We start from the raw sequence: 21,481 nt of genomic DNA, 5'->3' as shown, positions 1-21,481 counted from the left end.
GCGGCCGGTAAGTGTGCCGTGCAGAGGTGCTGCTGCAACCACATATGCTGGCTGCAGCAGCACCATACTGGAACAGGGGTCAGCAAGTGTCATTGGTGTCAGTGGGAGGAATAGTGCCCCATCATTGGTGTCACTGATACCAATGATGAGGCATTATTCCTCCCCCCACTGACACCAACGATGGGGCATTATTCCTCCCCCCCCCCCCCCCACTGACACCAACGATGGGGCACTATTCCTCCCCCCCCCCACTGACAACAACGATGGGTCACTATTCCACCCCCCACTGACACCAATGATGAAACACTATTCCTTCCCCCACTGACACTAATGTTGGGACACTATTCCTTCCCCCACTGACACCAATGTTGGGACACTATTCCTCCCACTGACACCAATGTTGGGACACTATTCCTCCCACTGACACCAATGATGGGGCACTATTCCTCCCACTGACACCAATGATGGGGCGCTATTCCTGCCACTGATACCAATGTTGGGACACTATTCCTCCCACTGACACCAATGATGGGGCACTATTCCTCCCACTGACACCAATGATGGGGCGCTATTCCTGCCACTGATACCAATGATGGGGCACTATTCCTCCCACTAATACCAATGATGGGGCACTATTCCTCCCACTAATACTAATGATGGGGCACTATTCCTCCCACTAATACCAATGATGGGACACTATTCCTCCCACTGACACCAATGATGGGGCATTATTCCTCCCCCTGCCACCAACGATGGGGCACTATTCCTCCCACTGACACCAATGATGGGGCACGATTCTTCCCACTGGTGTGCACTGGAAGAGGGGTAGTCTCATACGGCGAGTATAGCCCAAACACTATATTTTAACAGGAAAAGTAGGGGGTCGTCTTATACGCCGGAAAATACGGTAAGTGCTGAGGGAATAGGCTGCAGTTCTGCTTGAAAGCATACATAAAGCCAAAACCTTTTTTTGTGTGTTAAATACTGTAGGAAATAGTAAACCCCTCTCAAGATATTTTTTGCTGTGTCCTGTTGGAAAAATTTCCCTTCATGACCTGTGTTGGAGATGCAAGAGGAAATCCCCAAAAAGTGAATGATTTTTTTAATTTAAGAGACTTGTCCCCCTTTAGCAGACTTTTCATCACCTCTTGATCTGGTGACACTTCCAAAATGTTGGGATTTCCCATCACTCTCTGTCTCAGAGACAATGGTCACCACAGACAGCAATAAATACCTGACAGAGTTTCTATTACCTTACCTATTCTATCCAAAATGAAAGTGGGTGACCCTGTAAGCTGCCTTCCACCTGACATCCCTTGATTGAAAAATTGAAGGGGCGTGGAAAACTGTTGGCCAAACAGCACCTGCATCTAAGTAGACACTGGCATTGTTTGGGTATTTTCACAGCTAGCGGAGCCAGCTGTCAAAATACAACAGCTAGATATTCTTTCATCAGCTCTGTGTAACATGGATAGATGAATGTGTTAGATTTTTTCATTCAGCCCACAGGCTGAATGGAATAAAACTATGTGTATGGCCAGTCTTAGATAAAAGAACGCTTGTTTAAAATTGTATTTCTTCAGACTGCTATCTGACCTCTATGAGTTGCTTAGAGGGTCAGTAAGTTAGTAAGGCTTTTAGTGTATGATATATATATATATATATATATATAAAAAAATAAAAAACACAACATGTTAACACAACGCTCCATACATTGTGGAACAATCTGCATTATACTGACCTGCCTTCCTATTCTCTGTCACAAAGCTAGCAGAGACAAGCGATGTATTTAATACACTGCTTCAACACATGATCTCTTCGATCAAATCAGAGCATTTTGTCAGTTGCACTTGCAAAAAATGCAGTTTGTGCATGTTACATTACATATGTTTAGGTTAAACATTCCTATCCAGTACAGATTGCAGAAACATTCCCAAAAAGTACTGTAAAAGTATAGTTCAACTTTGTAACCGTGTTTCAGGTTACATCCATATTTAGGGTGTAACATGAAACATGGTGACATTCCTCAACCTACTATCATCAAACTTCTTATGCTTTTTATTGTTTTTCTTTTTTATTCAGCATGACTGTGCGTGGCTCCATCACAGGGATCTGTGAATGTAATAAAATGCTCCCTTGCAGCAAACAGACTTGCACATCTCAATGGAGCACTAAATGGGGCGTTACTGCACTTGTAGCTCAGGGTTCCAGGGTTTACTTCCTCCAGCCTCATAACAGAAGATCCATAGTTCTGTATGGACCTGAGGCTGGGGAAAGAGGCTGCAGCAGCATGTGCCAATGTATTGGTCACTGTTGCAATGCTCTACAGGACTGAATGCAAACATTTTATATTTTATTTAACAGTTTCGTGTTGTTAAATTTATAGTCCACTAAATACAAGTTGCAAATAATAACATAACACAGTTCCCAATTAGCTGTTCGAAACATACCCACAAAGACCAAGCACTTTTCACGTCCAATCTACACATTAAAAAAATACAGATCTTTGTCTGTGATCACTTTCTTCACCAAAAGATAATTCATCCTTTGCTTGTATGCACAACTAGCCCTCCAGCATCAGTACCAAGGAAAACGGGTTACATGCAACAAACGGTTTAATGTAACCCTTACTCTTGAAATGTTTTAGGTGCTTTCTATTGGCACATAGGTAAAACCTGAGAACTTCCACATTAAAAGGGGATAACAAGAATAAAAAAAAAAAAAAATACACTTTATCTAATTACACATTTATGGGAAATGCACATTATGTATTGCTGCAGTCTAGAATTCTCTTTTAACCACCTCATGCCCAGCCTATAGTGAAAAGACAGCTGGACGGGAGCACTGTTATTCCAGACAGACATCATATGATGTCCTCCCATTCAAGGGCTGGACATTGGCAGATGACAGGTTGTTGTACCAGGATGGCCCCGTTACAATGTGATCACTGTGACCAATCACAGCAATCATGTCAAATGAACACAACAGCTTTAATTCACAGCCAATAATTGTGTACTATTGTGATCTCTGATTGGCCACAGAGCAAATCACAGCACACCTGTACTGTGTGATAGCTGTGGCCAATCAAAGCTACCACAATTGTACATGAATGGACAATGGATGCCATTCATAAAAACGATTGCTTATAACAGTGATCATCACTGATATAAGCAATCATAGTGCAAGGAAAAAAAAATCCTGATCACCTCCCAAGAGTAGTACAGTGTCACTATGGTGACACTGCCCTGCTCTGGTCACAGCATGTAAAAAAAAGTTGTGGAAAACAAAATTTTATTTAATTTCTTCACTTTCCAAAACACTGTGAAAAAAAATGACACCGCCAAAAAACTTATGTCTCTTACTAAATACCTTGGACTGTCTACTTTACAAAAAGGGGTCATTTGTACTGTCCTGGCATTTTAAGGCCTCAAGAAATGGGATAGGTAAACAGTACATAAGGACTGATCAATTTTCAAATATATATATATACCATAGTTGTAGACTCTTTCACACAGACTAAATAATATACAATAATTTGGGTTATTTTCACCAAAGAAATTTAGCAAAATAAATTTTGGCCTAAATTTATGGAAAAAAAAATTGTAAAATTTTATAACAGTTTTATAACAGAAACAAAGATTTTTTTTCCCTCAAAATTACCAGTATTTTTCATTCATATAGCAAAGAAAAACAAAACAAAAAACGGTGATTAGTGATACCACAAAAAAAAGGAAGAAAATATTTTGGGTACAGTAATTGCCATGTGACAGCACTGAAAGCTGAAAATTGGCCTTTGCAGGATGGGGGTGAAAGTGTCCAGTACTGAAGTGGTTAAACAGGTCACAACATTATGGATACCTGAAAGTCCAATTTGATGACCAAAAATGGTTGAGCTGAGATGCGTGATGTTACGAGAGTAGCCTCCAAAAGGTTTCAGAGGATCCAAAGTCAGGGTAATGGCTACAGATATATTTATAGGTCCGGTATCTTCCAATGCCTGGGGGGTCTGTGTGGATGACCTAGCCTGGCCAGTGGTGACTGTACTCTCTGGTGGGCTGGTATCATTAAGAATATGCTTCAAGGTTTCATTTTCAGATATACAAAAGTCCAGATTATTAAATCTTAGGAGAAAGGTATTCCAGTCCTGCAGTAAAAAAAAAATGAAAGCTGAAAGTTATGTAAACATGATTGATTACCACAAAATACAATACTGTGCAGAGCATGGCTTAGAATAATATCATTTGATGCAGAAAATCTGTCTTTGTTTATGAAAGCATCAGAGAGCAGTGTCACATGACAACATGGTTGACAAAACTTTTTTAAATATTTGGGGGCAAAAAATGGCACAGGAGACATGAAGTTGAGTTTTGTAAATATTAAACTGAGTTAATGGTTTAATGAACTTGTTTCCGTGCAATATTTGTACATGTGCAGCTGAGACCAGCTATATTTGCTCATTACGTAAGAAGTCCTTATTTCAGTGCTACAGAAAAACAACAGACTCTCTGTAGTAATGACTAAAAGCCATAGATTGTGAAATCTAGTCTGGCTAGTTTGAAGCTGGGAACCAACAACCATTTATCTATAGCTAGAAAGAAGTACTTTTTTTTTTCTTTAAATAATAAATTTGGAATCACATTATTCACTGGCACCCTAATAATATAAAATTTACAATTTAGTGACAGTTCCACTTTGAACAGTATATTAAAAGGAGTTAAAAATTAACTTCAGTTATAAACAAAACCTTGAAAAACTCAATCTTGTACCCTCCAGATCAAATTTCCAAAAGAAGTCCCAGACCTCAGATGAAGACATATAACACCTTTCACAACGGAGGTATACCAAGTGCCTGACTTGAAAGAATGCTACAAAATGACCTAAAGAAAGAGCCAAAGAAATTGTGAGTTACATTGGTCGCTTATATGTTCTGCCATTTCATTGGTATATAGGGTGTTGTCTGCAATTACATTCACATTTTAAACGGTTTACAGGAAGGCTGTAAAATCAATACAGCCCTGAGTTGCCGTAACTCAGAGGGCCATTTACCTTCAGAGAGACCTGCTGAGACCATCTGGTTATTAAGATGTGTGTCTGTAAACATTAAACTATAGCCATAGCCAATTATGGATCGAGTAGAGAAGGGTCAAAATCTGTTTATTTTTTTGCTGTCTGAATCCTGTGAAGGAGATTTACCTATACTTCCTGTCTCGAAGACGCAACATTAACCATTTCAACTTCCCTCAGGTTGAAGCAGGTGCAGGCATCATCCCGGTAACACAATTTTCAGCTGGTGATAGGCTTTCACGTAGAAGCAATCCAAGCAGCTATCTAGCCACTAGACCACTTCTATAGGGTGCCTCTCACCTCCCCTCTGTAATTTAAGAAACCAGAAGGGACGAGGATTTTGCCACCAATGGTTTTGGTTTGATGTTTACAAGCCGTTACGGACAGGGTATCTAGAGAAAATTGGCTCTGAAAATCATTCAGGTTGTAACAGCCACGGGTATCTGTCCTCAAAAGCTGTCAGAGTATAGCCTATGCCACCCCAATAGGACAACAAAGGGGGAGCAGCAAATACATTACAGATGAAGAATAATGAGCGTCACAGCTCATAATCACACCAGACATAGGCGTGTGAGGAGCAGGTGAGCACTGCAAGGTCCTAATGGCATAAAGCAGGCGTTCAAATATTAATAAAAAAGAAATCCCATGGGCATCCAAAATGTATTGCTGGACTTTAAGTGTGAGCAAAAACTTTAAATTGATGGATATTCTCCCCTTAAAGAGCTGGAGCAGGTGTCCACATTGGAAGATTTACCCTCACTTCCTCACTGCCAACCTTTGTGGAATTCCTATCACATTCTGTGACACTGAACTTGGTCAGCAGGACAAAAGCAAAAGGTGTCCATGTCCTCCTAACAGGGACACAGGCACCAATAAAACCTGACAACAGTCTTCTATATCTAAGACTTTAATTGTTCTTTTCCTGTATATATACTTTATTGAAAGTAGCCCATTAAGGCTGCAGTGGTCTTTATTACACAAATAATAAAAAAAAAAAAGTTCTTCCACCTGGACATCCATACCTCTGTCATTTCAGGTGATTTGATCTCTTTCATTTTGAAGAAGTAGCCAAGAGTCAGGAAAGCTATGGCCATGCCACTGACACTGACCATAAACACCACCAGAGGGGGCCGGCTGCTGATGTAGGACTTGAGGTTCTCCAGGGGATGTAGATTCAGCAACATCGTGGTGCGAGTGCCCTGGAAACAGAAGTTAAAGATTAAAGAAAAACTATACACAAGAAGCTAAAAACATTTTTGAAATACATATTTTTGTACAGATTTAGAATTCTGTTCAGCCATGTTTGACCACAGCAGTTAAAGCAATTAAGCTTGCTCAAGGACCTGCTCTATTTCGCTACTGACAAAACACTGATCTGGAAACTACTGACTGAACAGCAATGTGTTGCAAAATCAGTTACCTCTGGATTTCCAGACTGTCAACCCCATATTGTTCTAAGCCCTGAATGAGAAGGTGTTTTTGGGCCCTTGAAGCAGATTGGCTTCTACACCGAATTAATAAACTCCTTTCTTTATTATAGCCTTAATGTGTGGCGCTTTAATCTCCAGATCAGAATTTTGCCCAGTGGAGGCCTACCTGCCAATCAGATGATCCACAGGGATCATATTGACATACTGGTGACATAATTGTGAACAGAAGGCTATCACCCACTTCCATAATTTGCAGCACCATCTACCTACCCCCCCAGAACTAGTTTGTGATTGAAGAGTGAAGGAGCAGCAGCTCACCCATGAGTCATCCCAATGCATTCTTTTTATAGCAAGCTCTCTATTAGTTTGCCAGCATGTGCAATTCAGTACAGCCTGACACATTAACCCTTTTGCTGCCAGGTCCATACATTGTACGTCTTTCGTAATGCTAAACCGATGATCTATAGGGGGCTGTTAAAGTGTCGACTATGGAAAATATAGAATATTGAAGCTTGCCACTATTTCACGGGCAAACGCAAATTTGAGGTTTGACTTGTTGAATATCCATTTACTTCGGCCAACCTCATCTTTTATATATTACCAATAAATTGGGTATCTTATTGCGTCCGTGGGCCCCAAAATTAACTTTAGTGTATTACTAAACCTAGACCTTTGTGGTAATAGGCAAATTAAAAAAAATCAGAACTACCACTATTTTGTTCTCAAGGGTATCTGCTTTCAGAAAATAGATAATGCTTGAAGGTTTGTCAAACCTAAAATTATTTTTTGTCCAATCCAATAAAACACTGCCCTGCAATGTGAATGGCCCCTTGATATGAAAGGGGAAAACCCAGGCTGAAACATAAGTATGCAGGTCTCAGAAATCTGTTTAACTCTATAGAAAATAAGAATTTAAGATGAACAATCACAAGGCACTAGATTTAATAGGTACTCAAAAGATACCTTTCTGTGTTTATGCAGCTGAGCGATCACGTTACTCACCAAAGACAGGAGACAAGACATGAGACATTGGCTAAATGCCAACTTAGTTACAGGATAAGTCATTGTGATCATGTTTTTTTTAATCAATACAACGCTGTTCTGCAACTATCAAACTATTCTACACTAGTTCAGGAATCCATGGTATCCACATTTCCAAGGTTTCTTAGTCCACAGATAGGATTATAAGATTATTTCAGAAGTAAATTACAAAATAACTCAGAACATTCATTTTTTAACCATAGCAGTAAGGTTATGACTGATGGTTTGAATCATACACAGGTTTTTGAATAAACAATGCAATTCTACAAAATGTAGTGCAATGAGATCTGTTGTTCCATTATTCATTTTTAAAGTTCTGTGGAATACGGCTTTTGCTCTTCTGTATCAGATTTAAAAATAAGCCCATAGATTTTCTACATAAATGACAGTTTTAGCAATCGGGATCTGACTGTAGTGGCACAATGACATTTCTTACAAAAAGAATGTACAGAAATGATTGAAGAAGAATGAGTCACACCAAATGTACACATTGCAATCAATTGAGCAAAAGGTACAAAAGAACAAAAGACCTGTCATATGGAATACAAAGCTGTTTGAACCCTGAAGAAACATTTACCACCGCCTTGGGCACCTCTGTACTGAATAGCAGCTCGATATTAAAACATTTTGCTACTTCATATTTGCCAAACCATTTGTCATCAGAATACAGCCAAATTTAAAGTGGTACTTAACTCCCAAAAGGGAGTTAGTTCAATTATAACGCTCCCTCCCTTCCCCCCCAAGCAGAATTGCTGGAAAAGTTTTTAATTTTTGTTTTCATTATTAAAAATGTTTTATTTTTGCCCCCAACTCCCATTGCCATTCTGGCCTAGGCCAGAATGTGTACTTGGTCCTGCAGCTTCCTGGAATACTTACAGTGAAGGAAATAAGTATTTGATCCCCTGCTGATTTTGAATGTTTGCCCACTCACAAAGAAATGATCAGTCTAAAAATCAAATGGTAGGTGTATTGTAACACTGAGAGACAGAATAGCAACAAAAAATTAAAAAGGAATGCATGTCTAACAAATTATGCACTGATTTGCATGTTCATGAGGGAAATAGGTATTTGATCCCCTTCACAAAACATGACTTAGTATTTGGTGGCAAATCCCTTGTTGGCAATCACAGAGGTCAGACGATTCCTGTAGTTGGCCACCAGGTTTGCACACATCTCAACAGGGATTTTGGCCCACTCCTCTTGGCAGATCCTCACCAAGTCATTAAGGTTTGGTGGCTCACGTTTGGCAACCAAACTTTCAGCTCCCTCCACAGATTTTCAATCAGATTAAAGTCTGGAGACTGGCTAGGCCACTCCAGGACCTTAATGTGCTTCTTCTTGAGTCACGCCTTTGTTGCCTTGGCCGTGTGTTTTGGGTCATTGTCATGCAGGAACACCCATCCACGACCCATTTTCAATGCCCTGGCTGAGGGAAGAAGGTTCTCACCCAAGATTTGACGGTACATTGCCCCATCCATCGTCCCTTTGATGCAGTGCAGTTGTTCTGTCCCCTTAGCAGAAAAACACCCCCAAAGCAGAATGTTTCCACCACCATGACAGTTGGGATGGTGTTTTTGGGGTCATAGGCAGCATTCCTCCTCCTCCAAACACAGTGAGTTGAGTTGATGCCAAAGAGCTCAATTTTGGTCTCATCTGACCACATCACTTTCAACCAGTCCTCCTCTGCATCTTTTAGATGTTCAGTGGCAAACTTCAGACAGGCCTGGACATGTGTTTTCTTGAGCAGAGGGACCTTGTGGGCACTGCAGGATTTCAATCCTTGTCGGCGTAGTGTGTTACCAATTGTTTTCTTGGTGACTGTGGTCCCAGCTGCCTGGAGATCATTGACAAGATCCTCACATGTAGTTCTGGGATGATTCCTCACTGTTTTCGTGATCATTGAAACTCCACGAGGTGAGATCTTGCATGGTACACCAGACCTAGGGAGACTGACAGTTGTTTTGCGTTACTTCCATTTGCGAATGATTGCACCAACTGTTGTCATCTTCTCACCAAGCTGTTTGGCGATAGTTCGGTAGCCCAGTCCAGCCTTGTGTAGGTCTACAATCTTGTCCCTGACATCCTTGGACAGCTCTTTGGTCTTTGCCATGGTGGAGAGTTTGGAATCGGATTGGTTGATTGTTCCTGTGGACAGGTGTCATTTCTACAGGTAACAAAATGAGATTAGCAGCACTCCCTTTAAGGGACTGCTTCTAATCACAGCTTGTTACCTGTATGAAAGATACCTGGTAGCCAGAAATCCTGCTGAATGATAGGGGATCAAATACTTACTGTATTTCCCTCATGAACATGCAAATCAGTGCATAATTTGTTAGACATGCATTTCTTTTGAAATTTTTTGTTGCTATTCTGTCTCTCAGTGTTACAATACACCTACCATTCGATTTTTGGACAGATCATTGCTTTGTGAGTGGGCAAACATTCAAAACCAGCAGGAGATTAAAATACTTATTTCCTTCACTGTACATCGCAGGGAGGGAAGCTGCATGACTGGCACAGAGTGGCAAACAAAGGGGGGGGGGGTGAGTGCTGGAGGGGCAGAGTAGAAAGCCAGATCTCTGCTCACTGTGCTCACTGAAGACCAAGAACTGAGCGATCAGCGGTCTTTGATGGCTCAGTTCTCAGTTTTAGAGGCGGCAGGTGACATATGCACCATCAGATTGATTTTGCATCCAACTAGGTGAGTATGATTGGTTTTTTGTTGTATCCCAAACTTCTCTTTTAAAGGGCCTGTGTTGAGAGGACTTTTCGGCTCATTCAAAATTCACCAACAAGGGACTATTATCAAGGGAGTTTTACATTTCCATAGACCTGTATGGAAACGCAAAACCTGTCTGATGCAAAAACAAAATCCTGTAGACACAGGTCCTCAACTGCTTCCCACCCTTAGGGCATAGTATATCTTTGGATGGAAGCAGTGACATCTGGGGTCATGTCTGAAGCTATGATCCAGACATTTTTTATAGCCAGCAATGTAAAAATAATCAGAGCGGCTATATAGTTGCCTAATTACTCTTACAGGTGGTCCCCCCCACCCTTTTATCGCCTTTACTGGAGTCTCCAGTCCCACCAAAGAGCCCGGTACCAATGTGACCTGTTGCATCAGATGCCATAGATTGAGTGAGAGGAACTTATGTTGTTCCTCCCCCTTTGTGATGGGGAACCAGAAGCGAAGGTTTTTGCCACTTCCAGTTTCTAGCTGCTATCAGCTTGTAAAGTGGCCAATCAACCTGATCTCAAGCTTGATCAGCTGCTTCGGAGGGCAGAGGAGAGATTTGGGGTCTAATTGACCCCAGATCTCTCCAAAAAGAGGACCTGTCATGGCCCATACAAAGGGATGTTGTTCATATGAATAAAGTTCAAATAAAAAATAAAAAGGTACAGTGTCAAAAAAAGAAATCTAAAGCATTAGCTCATTCATAACAGCTGCACTTACTGTACTTCCTATAATGATCCTGTGATTAGCCCAAAGCATGTCAACAGTAGGCAAGCTGTCATGAATGAAAGAAATAGTGCAGCGCTTAAATCAATAGTCCTCAGTTATTCCCGATCAGTGGATGTTCCTCAATACGGAATGTAAGAAATGCCCACTCACCAGAACCACACTTGATACAGTGCAGTGTATAATAGTTATTCCCTGGTGTCACTGGAAGTGTACATCTGGTTCAGCCCTTGGAAGAGTATCCCTCTTTAGATCAGACAGGTCCAGGGTCACAGCAAATAAGGCTCCGACACAGAGTTCCCCTTAAGGGATGTGTGGGTGTTGCTTTTGCAGCAAATAGAAACCTCCCACTCTGGATGGAATCGGAGTAACACCGCTTCTGAAAAAAAAGGGGGTTCTCCCCATGCGGGGTTAAAGCAGAAAGATATACAAAAAAGGGGGGTTGTGAAAAGGAATTCACAAAGAAAGCGGCTACACAATGAACAGAATGCGATACTCAGAAAAATTTCCAAAAATTATGCTTTATTACACATACAAATTTGACATATGGGCAATCGCCCTGGTTTACCATCACCTCAGTATGAGACAATACACACAGACCTAAAACCATATAAAATGACACCAAGACCGGTTCAAGTACTAGTGCAACAAAGACAGTGACTACTAGAGCCTAAAGTCTTTGTAGCACTAATTCACAGGTGAACACTTTGGTCCTGACAAAGCTGAGTGAGATACGCCCATCGGCGAAACGCGTTGACGTCATACGTCAGATACGTCACTTCCGGTCATGCACACCAGGTGGAACGCACGCTGACCTACAAGGAGGAAGCCATCTTCACATGCCACGAGGCAGGCTTAAGCAGCACAGGCGCCGAGAAGAGGCTGGAACCCGCGGTATATCGGCCGATGTCAGCGGTTGTTCCCTGGCCTCTTTGGCCCTATAAGGCAGTACCTATGAAGGACATCTTTTCCTCTCCTACTACCCATTGCGCAGGTGGTGAGTGGACTGTTACAGGACATTAGTTACATGGTCCTCTGTGATCGATATAACCTATACATCTTATATAGAGTAAAGCTCTTCCAGTGACTTTCCACATATTGTTTGTTTCACTACAGGATGGGGACATCATGGTGCTTTTCATAGGAAACAGGATATACCACGTGTATCTCAACAGGCAGAAGGTTTATTGGGATTTGTCGTGTTTTCCTTACAAAAAGTGGTATGTAGTCCACATACAGTGGTGAAGAAACCATTTCAAGCAGTGCTCTGCTATTTGCATCTATCCTTCCATCCTGGTAACAAATGGGGCTTATTCTCATTCAAGAGCCCTAAAGAAAATAGTCGCTTAGATTACAGATGAATGGGCCCCAACCACATGTGCCGGCATAGGAGTGTACTGCATTTATTCATGACCTTTCATTTTTTGTCTTTTATAGGCCTTGAGGCATGCTTCTCTTTTTGACGCATACTGTGCTTGCTGCACTGCATACATGTGATATTTTATATCAATAGTGTAATGTTTTGATATTCCCTGCTCGGGAAATAACCATTTTGGTAGTAGCATATGTCTACATGTCACAACATGTTACATGGTATACCTTTGGTATAATTTTTGCATACACCTCCTGTGGGAAGTGTTCACCTGTGAATTAGTGCTACAAAGACTTTAGGCTCTAGTAGTCACTGTCTTTGTTGCACTAGTACTTGAACCGGTCTTGGTGTCATTTTATATGGTTTTAGGTCTGTGTGTATTGTCTCATACTGAGGTGATGGTAAACCAGGGCGATTGCCCATATGTCAAATTTGTATGTGTAATAAAGCATAATTTTTGGAAATTTTTCTGAGTATCGCATTCTGTTCATTGTGTAGCCGCTTTCTTTGTGAATTCCTTTTCACAACCCCCCTTTTTTGTATACCTTTTTTGGCTACTGAATGGAGACCATTTACTGGGTGATACGGTAATTTATTGTACGACCTCTTTATAACTATCTTTAATTAAAGCAGAAAGATGCCCATGGTGTGATAACATTTGGATAAAGCAAATTTTATTTGAAAGGACAAAAGGATGCATCCAGTAAATGGCAATAGGAACGGCAGATGACAGTAAAACACTAACCGTCCCTAGAAGGAAATGGCCGCCGGAGCTCCACGATGCTTTTTTTTTCTTCTTAATTTTGGCCAACTGGCTAGGCAGATTAAAAAAGAAAAACATCAAAAACGAAACGTGTTTTTGATGCATTTTTGCTGTGTTTTCAATACACTTCAGGCCTGGTTCACACCAATGCAGTTTCCTTTTTGTCCGTTGTGCAGGGTTTTGTTTTTGCACACACATTTTTTACGCATTTTTATTTTTTTTTGGCCAACTTGTTGCTGGGCAAATTAAAAAAGCGGAACGCATCAAAAAAACACATGCATTTTTGCTGCGTTTGCAATGCATTTCAGACCTGGTTTACACCAATGCAGCTTGCGTTTTGTACGCACATTTTTTATGCGTTTGTGATGCTTTTTTTGGGCCAACTTGTTGCTGGGCAGATTAAAAACCCAACGCATCAAAAACGCAAATTGTGCGAGTTTTTGATGTGTATTCAATGCATTGCAGGCCTGGTTCACACCAATGCTGTTTGCGTTTTGTCCGTTTTACAGTGTGTTTTTACTTTTGATGCATTTTTTGATGTGTTTTGCAAATGTGGCAAAATTACACTGCATGCGTTTTCTGCAGCGTCTCAACTAAAGTCTATTGAACCAAAAATGCAACATATTGCATTTAAAAAAAAAAGTCCCTAGCCCTATCCAAAAACACAGCAGCTCAGGAAAAAAAATCATAGATATGAACGTGTCCCATAGGAAACCGTGCTAAATGGACTGTAGTGCGGGCAAGCAGGATTTTTAACACTGAAAGGGAAGAACAACGGACCAGTGTGAAGACATACATTGAATTTAAAGGGATGCTTTATCTTGAGCTTTTGCTGTGCCTTTTTTTGTAGTTAACGCAAAAGCCCTGCAAAAACTGCTCAGTGTAAAAGCAGTCTATTGGCTAAAAGGTCATTTAAATTTATGACATTAAAATGTCAAATATAATACAATTACATAAAAAAATATATATATTTTTAAAAACTGTCCATTTCGGTTTTCGGCCAGATGCATCCTAAAGTTTCAGTTTCGGGCCAAGAATTTTCATTTCGATGCACCACTATGAATTACCATGGCTAAATTTAGGGAGATGAAGTCTGACGCCTAATGGGAGTTCACGACTCCAAGATAATTGAAGCTCTTGACCCACTGTAGTTGGGTATCTGGAGAAGCCGTAGTCAGGGCCTGGGGGTCAGTCACCCTGTGGTCTTTTAGCACTTTCCGTGCGGCCCTTGGAATCACCAATCTGTGTTTTCCTATAGCCCTGTTATAGCAGTGATTTCTAGCAGTCTCATGTAATGTGTCTCCAGTCCGTGACTGCATCCTAAAGCATGACCCACTCCTATAGAATGTTCGCAATCTCGGACTAGCTCATGTATCAGGTCTGCCATTTCTAAACATCTCCTGTATCATGTCTGCTGTCCCTGACCATCTTTTGTATTATATCCATCGCCTCCGACCAACTCTTATATCATGTCCACAGTCAATGACCATCTTCTGCATTATGTCCACAGTGTCTGACCATCTCGTATCATATCCACTGGCCATGACCACCTCTGTAATGTCCACAGCATAATGCCCATAGTCTTTGCCTGTATCCTGTTCTATATCTGGAATCTGACAGGTAATATTTACTGAATTTTCTGAGCAGCACTTTGGTGACGTTGGGGGCTGCACTTGAGGTTCCCCATATTAAAAAAAAAAAAAAAGGAGCACCACTGTGCTATAAAGTAGAGATTAGCTGTAGTGTCCTGGGCTTGCTTTGAGCAGGGTTCACCAAACGTCAAAGAAATTCAGATGCTAAATCCCACTGAAATCAATGGGAGCCGAATCTGTTAAATTAGAAATGCTCTTCTAGGCAGATAAGCCAGGGGTTGGCAAAAAATAACATAGGGGCAGGCACTGCCATAGGGAACATATACCAAAGCAAAAAAAATTAATTCTATTCGGCAAGTTGCAGTGATTTTTGTAAGTGCTTACATTGAAACATTAAAAATGTCCATATCTTTTAACCCTACTGTCAATGCCATACGCCTAAAAGCGGTAGCGAGGGGTTTTACACACATTCCTGTACTTACACTCCACAAGACAACTGTCAGCTTTCCAGTGAAAGTGATCAGGCTGTCCATTTGTTTTCTGTGACCCCCAGAGTGTGGCCACCTGATGCAATGTCCTCCTGCCCAGGGTTTACTGTCCCACCTGCAGGCCCAGGACATACATTGCTAGCATCGCTGAGTGAAGGGGAGGGCGACCGGCGAACATCCATTTGCAGAATTATTTAAAAAACGGGCTGCAGTAACTTTATTTTTTCAACCAAAATCTTGAAAAGGTAAATATAACCATGGGCTCAATATACTCCGGCTTGTGCTCAGTACCTTGTTGATATCTGTCTTAAGCTACAGTACACATTGTTCAGCCAAGTACTAATTTGCTTACATTTCTGCAACGTGTCCCTTTCCTGTTCTATGTCCATAAATCTGGCCAGCACATGAGCAGTCTGATGCATGCAAAAAACATTTCTCAGAAATCATTAATATTCTTAAAGCTGGGCACAAGCAAATCTTATACGACCTTCATATAACCCTTTCTAATTTATTTTGCAACTAATGAAACCAATTTCCTTCGATACTGGTTAAAAATAAATTCAAACATTGTGTTAAAGTAAGCATAAACACAAAAGCAAGATCCCTCTTTCTACTTTTGTTTTAATTCCATAGTATAGGTATTACCATGATGTTACTTTGTTTTCACCAATGCATAGTGAAACAACTATAATAGTAATTATACTAGTAAAATCAAATTTACTATTCTTTTGCTCTTTCACCTTTACTCTGACCTTTCCAAGGAATTTTTTTTTTACGGGTGTATTTGTTACCCGAATGAAACGTTTCTATATGTTTCTTAGCGCTTACTGAAACCACAACATGGTTTAAACATGGAAAATGTTTAAGCTTTTCACATTTGAATGTACCATATATAACTTTGTTGAATGTATAGCACTGTAATATTTATTTCTTTCAAAACAATAAATAAATGGGTTCATCCTCTGATCCGTAATGCCGGGGTTCTCCTTAGTACAGCATATAAGGCAGTAATAAGGGGTGTCAGATTATACTCGATGAGCTTTAACCATTTGCCGCCCGCCCTATGGCCGAATGGCGGGCAAATGTCATCAGCATTCCGGGTGGATGTCATACGGCGTCCTCCTGCACATGCGCAGATTGCGCTCCTGCAGAGTCGCGCAGCGGCGCAATCTGTCACCAGCCGTGTACCTCGGACACGCCCGATGACAGATCTGAGTATCAGCCCCTGTTGCCGGTACCATGTGACCTGCTGTGACCAATCACAGCAGGTCACATGACAGTTGTATACAATGGATGGCTTCATTCATGCCATCCATTGTATACTAGTGTCTAGCTGTGAATGGTCACAGCTAATCACATGCACTTGTCATGTGATTAGCTGTGGCCAAATCACAGCTAAGCACAAAAAAAAAAAAAAACCCTGAATGAATCGATCTCATTCAGGTAAATGCTTGCTTATAGCAAAGTAATTCTTTGCTATAAGCAAATTGTGTTAAAAAAAAAAAAAAAATACTGATCACTTCCCCAAAGTAGTACAGTGTTACTGTGGTAACATTGTACTACTTTTGTCATAGTGAAATATGAAAAAAAAAAAATCTTAAAAAAAAAAAGAAAAAAAATTTAATTAAAAAAAAAAAAAAATAATAATAATAATAAAAAAAAATATATATATATATTTTTTTTCTATACTGTCACCAGTCAGTGTCCCTGATCACCGCCATGCCAGTTATATGATGATGCTGTACTGCATTAGTGACAATATGTAAAAAAAAAAAATAATAAATTGTGAAACTAATTTTTTTAATTTTTTCATTTTCCGAAAAATTATGACAAAAAAAATACAACTTCAAAAAACTCGCCATGCCTCTTATGAAGTACGTCGAACTGTCTACTTTGCAAAAAGGGGTCATTTGGGGGATATCTGTACTGTTCTGACATTCTTGGACCTCAAGAAATTAGATTGGCCGTCAGTACTTCAGGATTGATCAATATTCAGATCTATACCATAGTTTGTGAACTCTATAACTTTCCTACAAACTAAAAAATACATCCTAATTTGGGTTATTTTCACCAAAGACATGTTGCAGAATACATCTTGGCCTAAATTTATGAAGAACAATTATTTATTTGCAAACTTTTATAACAGAAACAAAGAAAAACGTGTTTTTTTCAACATTTTTGGTCTTTTTTTGTTAATTTAGCAAAAAATAAAAACCCCAGCGGTGATTAAATACCACCAAAAGAAAGCTCTAGTTGTGTGAAGAAAATGCTAAAATTTTACTTTGGGTACAATGTTGTATGACCGCGCAATTGTAATTTAAAGTGTGAGAGCGCTGAAACCTGAAAACTGGGCAGGAAGGTGTAAAAGTGCCCGGTATTGAATTGGTTAACTATAAAGATGAAAAGATTGGACAAAACCTATCTGACCTTAATGAGTGTCATACACATTAATGATTTGATCATTTCAATGGAAAAAAAAAAATCATACCATCTTGCTATGAAGTCTAACTGGATTTCAGCAAATGTATCTTTTCCTTACTGAGTCAGGTTTTTAAAGAAAAGAATCTGAAACAACCAAACCTATATCCGTTAGATCAGTGATTGCAATTCAAACACTGGTAACCCAAGGGGAGACAGTATACTAGAATTACTACAACATATATGGGAAGATAACCTCGGTTACAAAATTGCTCACCATCCAGATCTATTGTGACTTCTCGATTACATTTTTAAACCACTGCAAACTTACTGAAAACATTTTTATGAATCACTCCATTTTAGGTTGTGTTTTTCCTAAAACCAGACATTTTGCATGCAATATTGGCCCCTGTGGAACAAAAAGGATTCGCATGATTCCTCAAACTATCTTTTAATGAATGTTACTGTCATTAGGATAACAATCATTTAAAGATCTTTAGCCCTGGTTCACAAAAGGTGCGGCTTGGAAGTCGTAGTACTTCACCGTGATTTTAAAGCCGACGATCAGCGTGCCTTGCTGACATCTGTGAGACGTTATACACAGATGTCTATGCAAGCCGCACAAAAATAGTGCAGGAACCCTTTTCAAAGTCACTGCGACCAATTGTAACAGTTCCATAGCAGCAAATAGTGTGTGACTTGTCATGTGACTATAAAGTGACAAGTCGCACCCGGAGTGAATGGGGGCTTATTGTGGAACATTTCTCCAAATTGCATTTAAAACCTAAGTGGGAGCTACAACAACAAAAAATGGAAAAATCAGCAAAAGGGACATAACGTACAGCCAGTAGAATATGTCCCTTGTGTGGATTCCTCTTCTGTTAGTAGAAATGCTTCTCAGTCCATAACCACCCCCCAATCCTCCAGAGTGGCGGTAGTTAATACAAGTAAGGTGTTTTCACAGGCTCTCATCAAGATATCCTAACTATGCCTCGCCTTTCTGCTTCATTCACAGAAACTGTATCACAACTTCTATAATTGAAACATGATCTATTAATGAAGGGGGCAGACCTATCAATCATCCACCTGTCCTCCATTCTTAGATCCGGTTTCATTCACAGAAGCGGTCGTATCCACTGCAGTAGTATGAGGATCCCTAGACCTGCAGACCAACTAAGGCAGACTGCTGGTGCACCTGGAAGCTAGAAGGTCCATGCCCTTGGCTCTTCTACCTGTGGCAGGGGCATAGAACCTAATCCAGGTTAAAAAAGAAAACATAAGTAAATGTTAGTCCAGAGTTGTTAATGTAGAAAATACACCCCCCCCAATCTGTTGATCCACGATGCCTGAAAGGTGCCAGGTGGACAGGCCAAATTGTGAAGTTCCATTAAATGCAAAATATACCCTGCTTCCTTAGAGTTGCAAGATTCTTACAGTAGTGCCTTTCTGATGAATGTGAGACATAGGTGCCCTGATACTCCTGTGGCACAGATCAAGTGAATTCCGGATGAATCTCACAGGACATACAACCTCAATTTCAAAAGTTAGGAAGCTGTGGAAAATCTACATAAAACAGAATGCAATGATGTGCAAATCTCATAAACGTATATTTTATTTACAATAGAAAACATATCAAATGTTCAATCTGAGAAAATCATTTTGAGAAAAAAATAAGGTGATTTTGAAATTGATGGCAGCAACACTTCTCAGGAGACCTGGCTGGAGTTTTGGGAGAGGAATACTGATATAGGATTCTAACTGCTCAACTGTTCTGAGTCCTGCGAGAGACAGAGATCAGGTCTGATCCCACAAAGTCACTAGAGGATGTAAACTTGACCAGTTGGTTTAGGAAGCCAGGAGGTCCACACTCAGTGTTTCCCCACCCGCTCCAGAAGACTAAAACCACCCCTATAAAAAAAACCCAAGGGTGAGCCACCAAACCAGATAACATATGGTCTTAGGAGCCAGGCCAACCTGTAGGACAAGAGACTGTACTAATCCAGTCCCCATTAAGCCAAAATGTAATGTTCTGGATTGGAATTGAGCATATGGTACCCTTTTCCCACCCAGGAGGCATCAAACTCCTCATGCAAGGTTAAGAATTCTGAGTTTTGAGTTGCAAACTTGGTAACATGTCTTGCAGAAGATAAATGCTCTGGACTGAGCACCATCTAGGAGAAGACCTAGATACGCCTACGATGAGCTAATTCCAGCGATGACTGCCTAAAGCTCAGGAACTAACAGAACCAACAAAGAGGCTAGACTGTTCTCAGTGCCCTGACTTTCAGAATCATAGCTAACACTTCTCACCGTAAATAAGGCTGTCCACATATGGGATCTATCCCTGGACATTATCATTACATATGTTAACCACACAGTGCCGTCAGAATACAGTATCCCTCATAATGCTTTCACCTAGCAGCCTTATTAGTTTCTAATGTTATCAAGTTATCCATGGAAGTCTTCCACAGAAGGAAGTGTGTAAGGTACAAAAGAAAGCTCTGCAACCGCAGCCATGCTATAACAGTGATGTCAGCTGATAAAAGCCGTGCATTGTGTATCAGTAGCTCACATGTGTCACGATCAGAACATCTTCTAAGGGGCTGCTCAATGAACTGATATAAAATTAGCAAATCCACAGAAAAAAGTTTTTCACTCTGCAAGCACTGTATTTAGGAATAATGAATGAAAATACATTATGTGACTAAAACCGAGCACTCTACGGTTTTATATACAGCAAAACATCTATTATAATAAATACAATCACAGGTCACCTGTACAGTTTAATATCTCTACAGACAACGCTACGGTGACTGGGCAAACTATAATAAAAATGAATGCTAACAACTGGGAAGTATGGCATACTATAATGGAAAATATACCAATTAATTGATGTGCTTTTACTTCTTTACCCTTCTATGTACATTAAATGGGGATGAAAAACCCAAGGTGGGTTTCTACCATATCTTTAATGAAACCAACAGGAAAAAAAACAGAATCACCCATCGCATTTTAAGTTCAAGTTAGGAAAAAGTTAGAAACAAAAACTAGTACATGCAATTGACAGAAACAACAATTTCGGCCTAGATTTTTGTGCTAGATCTCCTAAACAGAATAAAGAGCAATATGTTACCCCCAAAGAGATTATATATCATTATAAACATTGTATGTCTCTTCTGCAAAAATAGGTGTCTTACCTGCCTGCCAGCAATGTCATCTAAATGTACACCAAGCCACGCATGCGCATCTCAGTGTAAAATCCCAGTAACCACTGGGTTTAATAAATTCCAATGGGCAGGCACTATATCATTCAAGGTCAGCTAATCAAGATGGCTGAAGACGCCGCTGAAGCCCAGGCAAAAATGTCAGCAGTGGTGACAGAGGGAAAATGGACACTGCAGCTACCGCAACACTGGAGGGGTCAAGACTGTATAGACACATTAAAACCAAAACCCTTGGAATCTAGAAACTTCCACTTGAGATTAGATTTAGATTAAAACCCTGTACATACGATGAGAATATCGGACACACGTCCGCTTTTTTTTTTGCATGTTAGTCTCCATATTGAAAATGAAGAGGTTTCTAAAGCTATGAAAATGCTTGTACGACAAAATAAACATTTGGAAGCAATGTAATGCACTGTATTTGTATTGTATTTTGGACGAAAACTGTACTGATTAACCACTTGCCTACCGGGCACTTATACCACCTTCCTGTCCAGGCCAATTTTCAGCTTTCAGCGCTGTCACACTTTGAATGACAATTGGGCGGTCATGCAACACTGTACCCATATGAAATTTTTATCTTTTTTTCACACAAATAGAGCTTTCTTTGGTGGTATTTACTTGCC

General features: G+C 40.3%; 1 protein-coding gene across 2 annotated transcripts in view; it reads right to left on the bottom strand.

Moving 5' to 3' along the window:
* The window catches only part of TMEM248 (transmembrane protein 248), a 50,096-nt gene that overhangs the window by 11,571 nt on the left and 17,044 nt on the right, over window positions 1-21,481 (bottom strand). For both annotated transcript variants that reach the window (XM_089683805.1, XM_089683804.1), the window contains exons 2-3: window positions 6,087-6,263; window positions 3,859-4,144 (exon numbers count right to left, since the gene is read on the bottom strand). In XM_089683805.1, the coding sequence (XP_089539931.1) occupies window positions 3,859-4,144; window positions 6,087-6,248 (448 nt within the window). In that variant the 5' untranslated portion in view covers window positions 6,249-6,263. The remainder of the gene's footprint in view (window positions 1-3,858; window positions 4,145-6,086; window positions 6,264-21,481) is intronic.

This window comes from Staurois parvus, unplaced genomic scaffold (genome assembly GCF_062004578.1).
Source record: "Staurois parvus isolate SC_StPar_1 unplaced genomic scaffold, SC_StPar_1.0 ptg000321l, whole genome shotgun sequence".
Classification (NCBI taxonomy): Eukaryota; Metazoa; Chordata; class Amphibia; order Anura; family Ranidae; genus Staurois; species Staurois parvus.
This window is presented reverse-complemented; position numbering and strand designations above follow the sequence as displayed.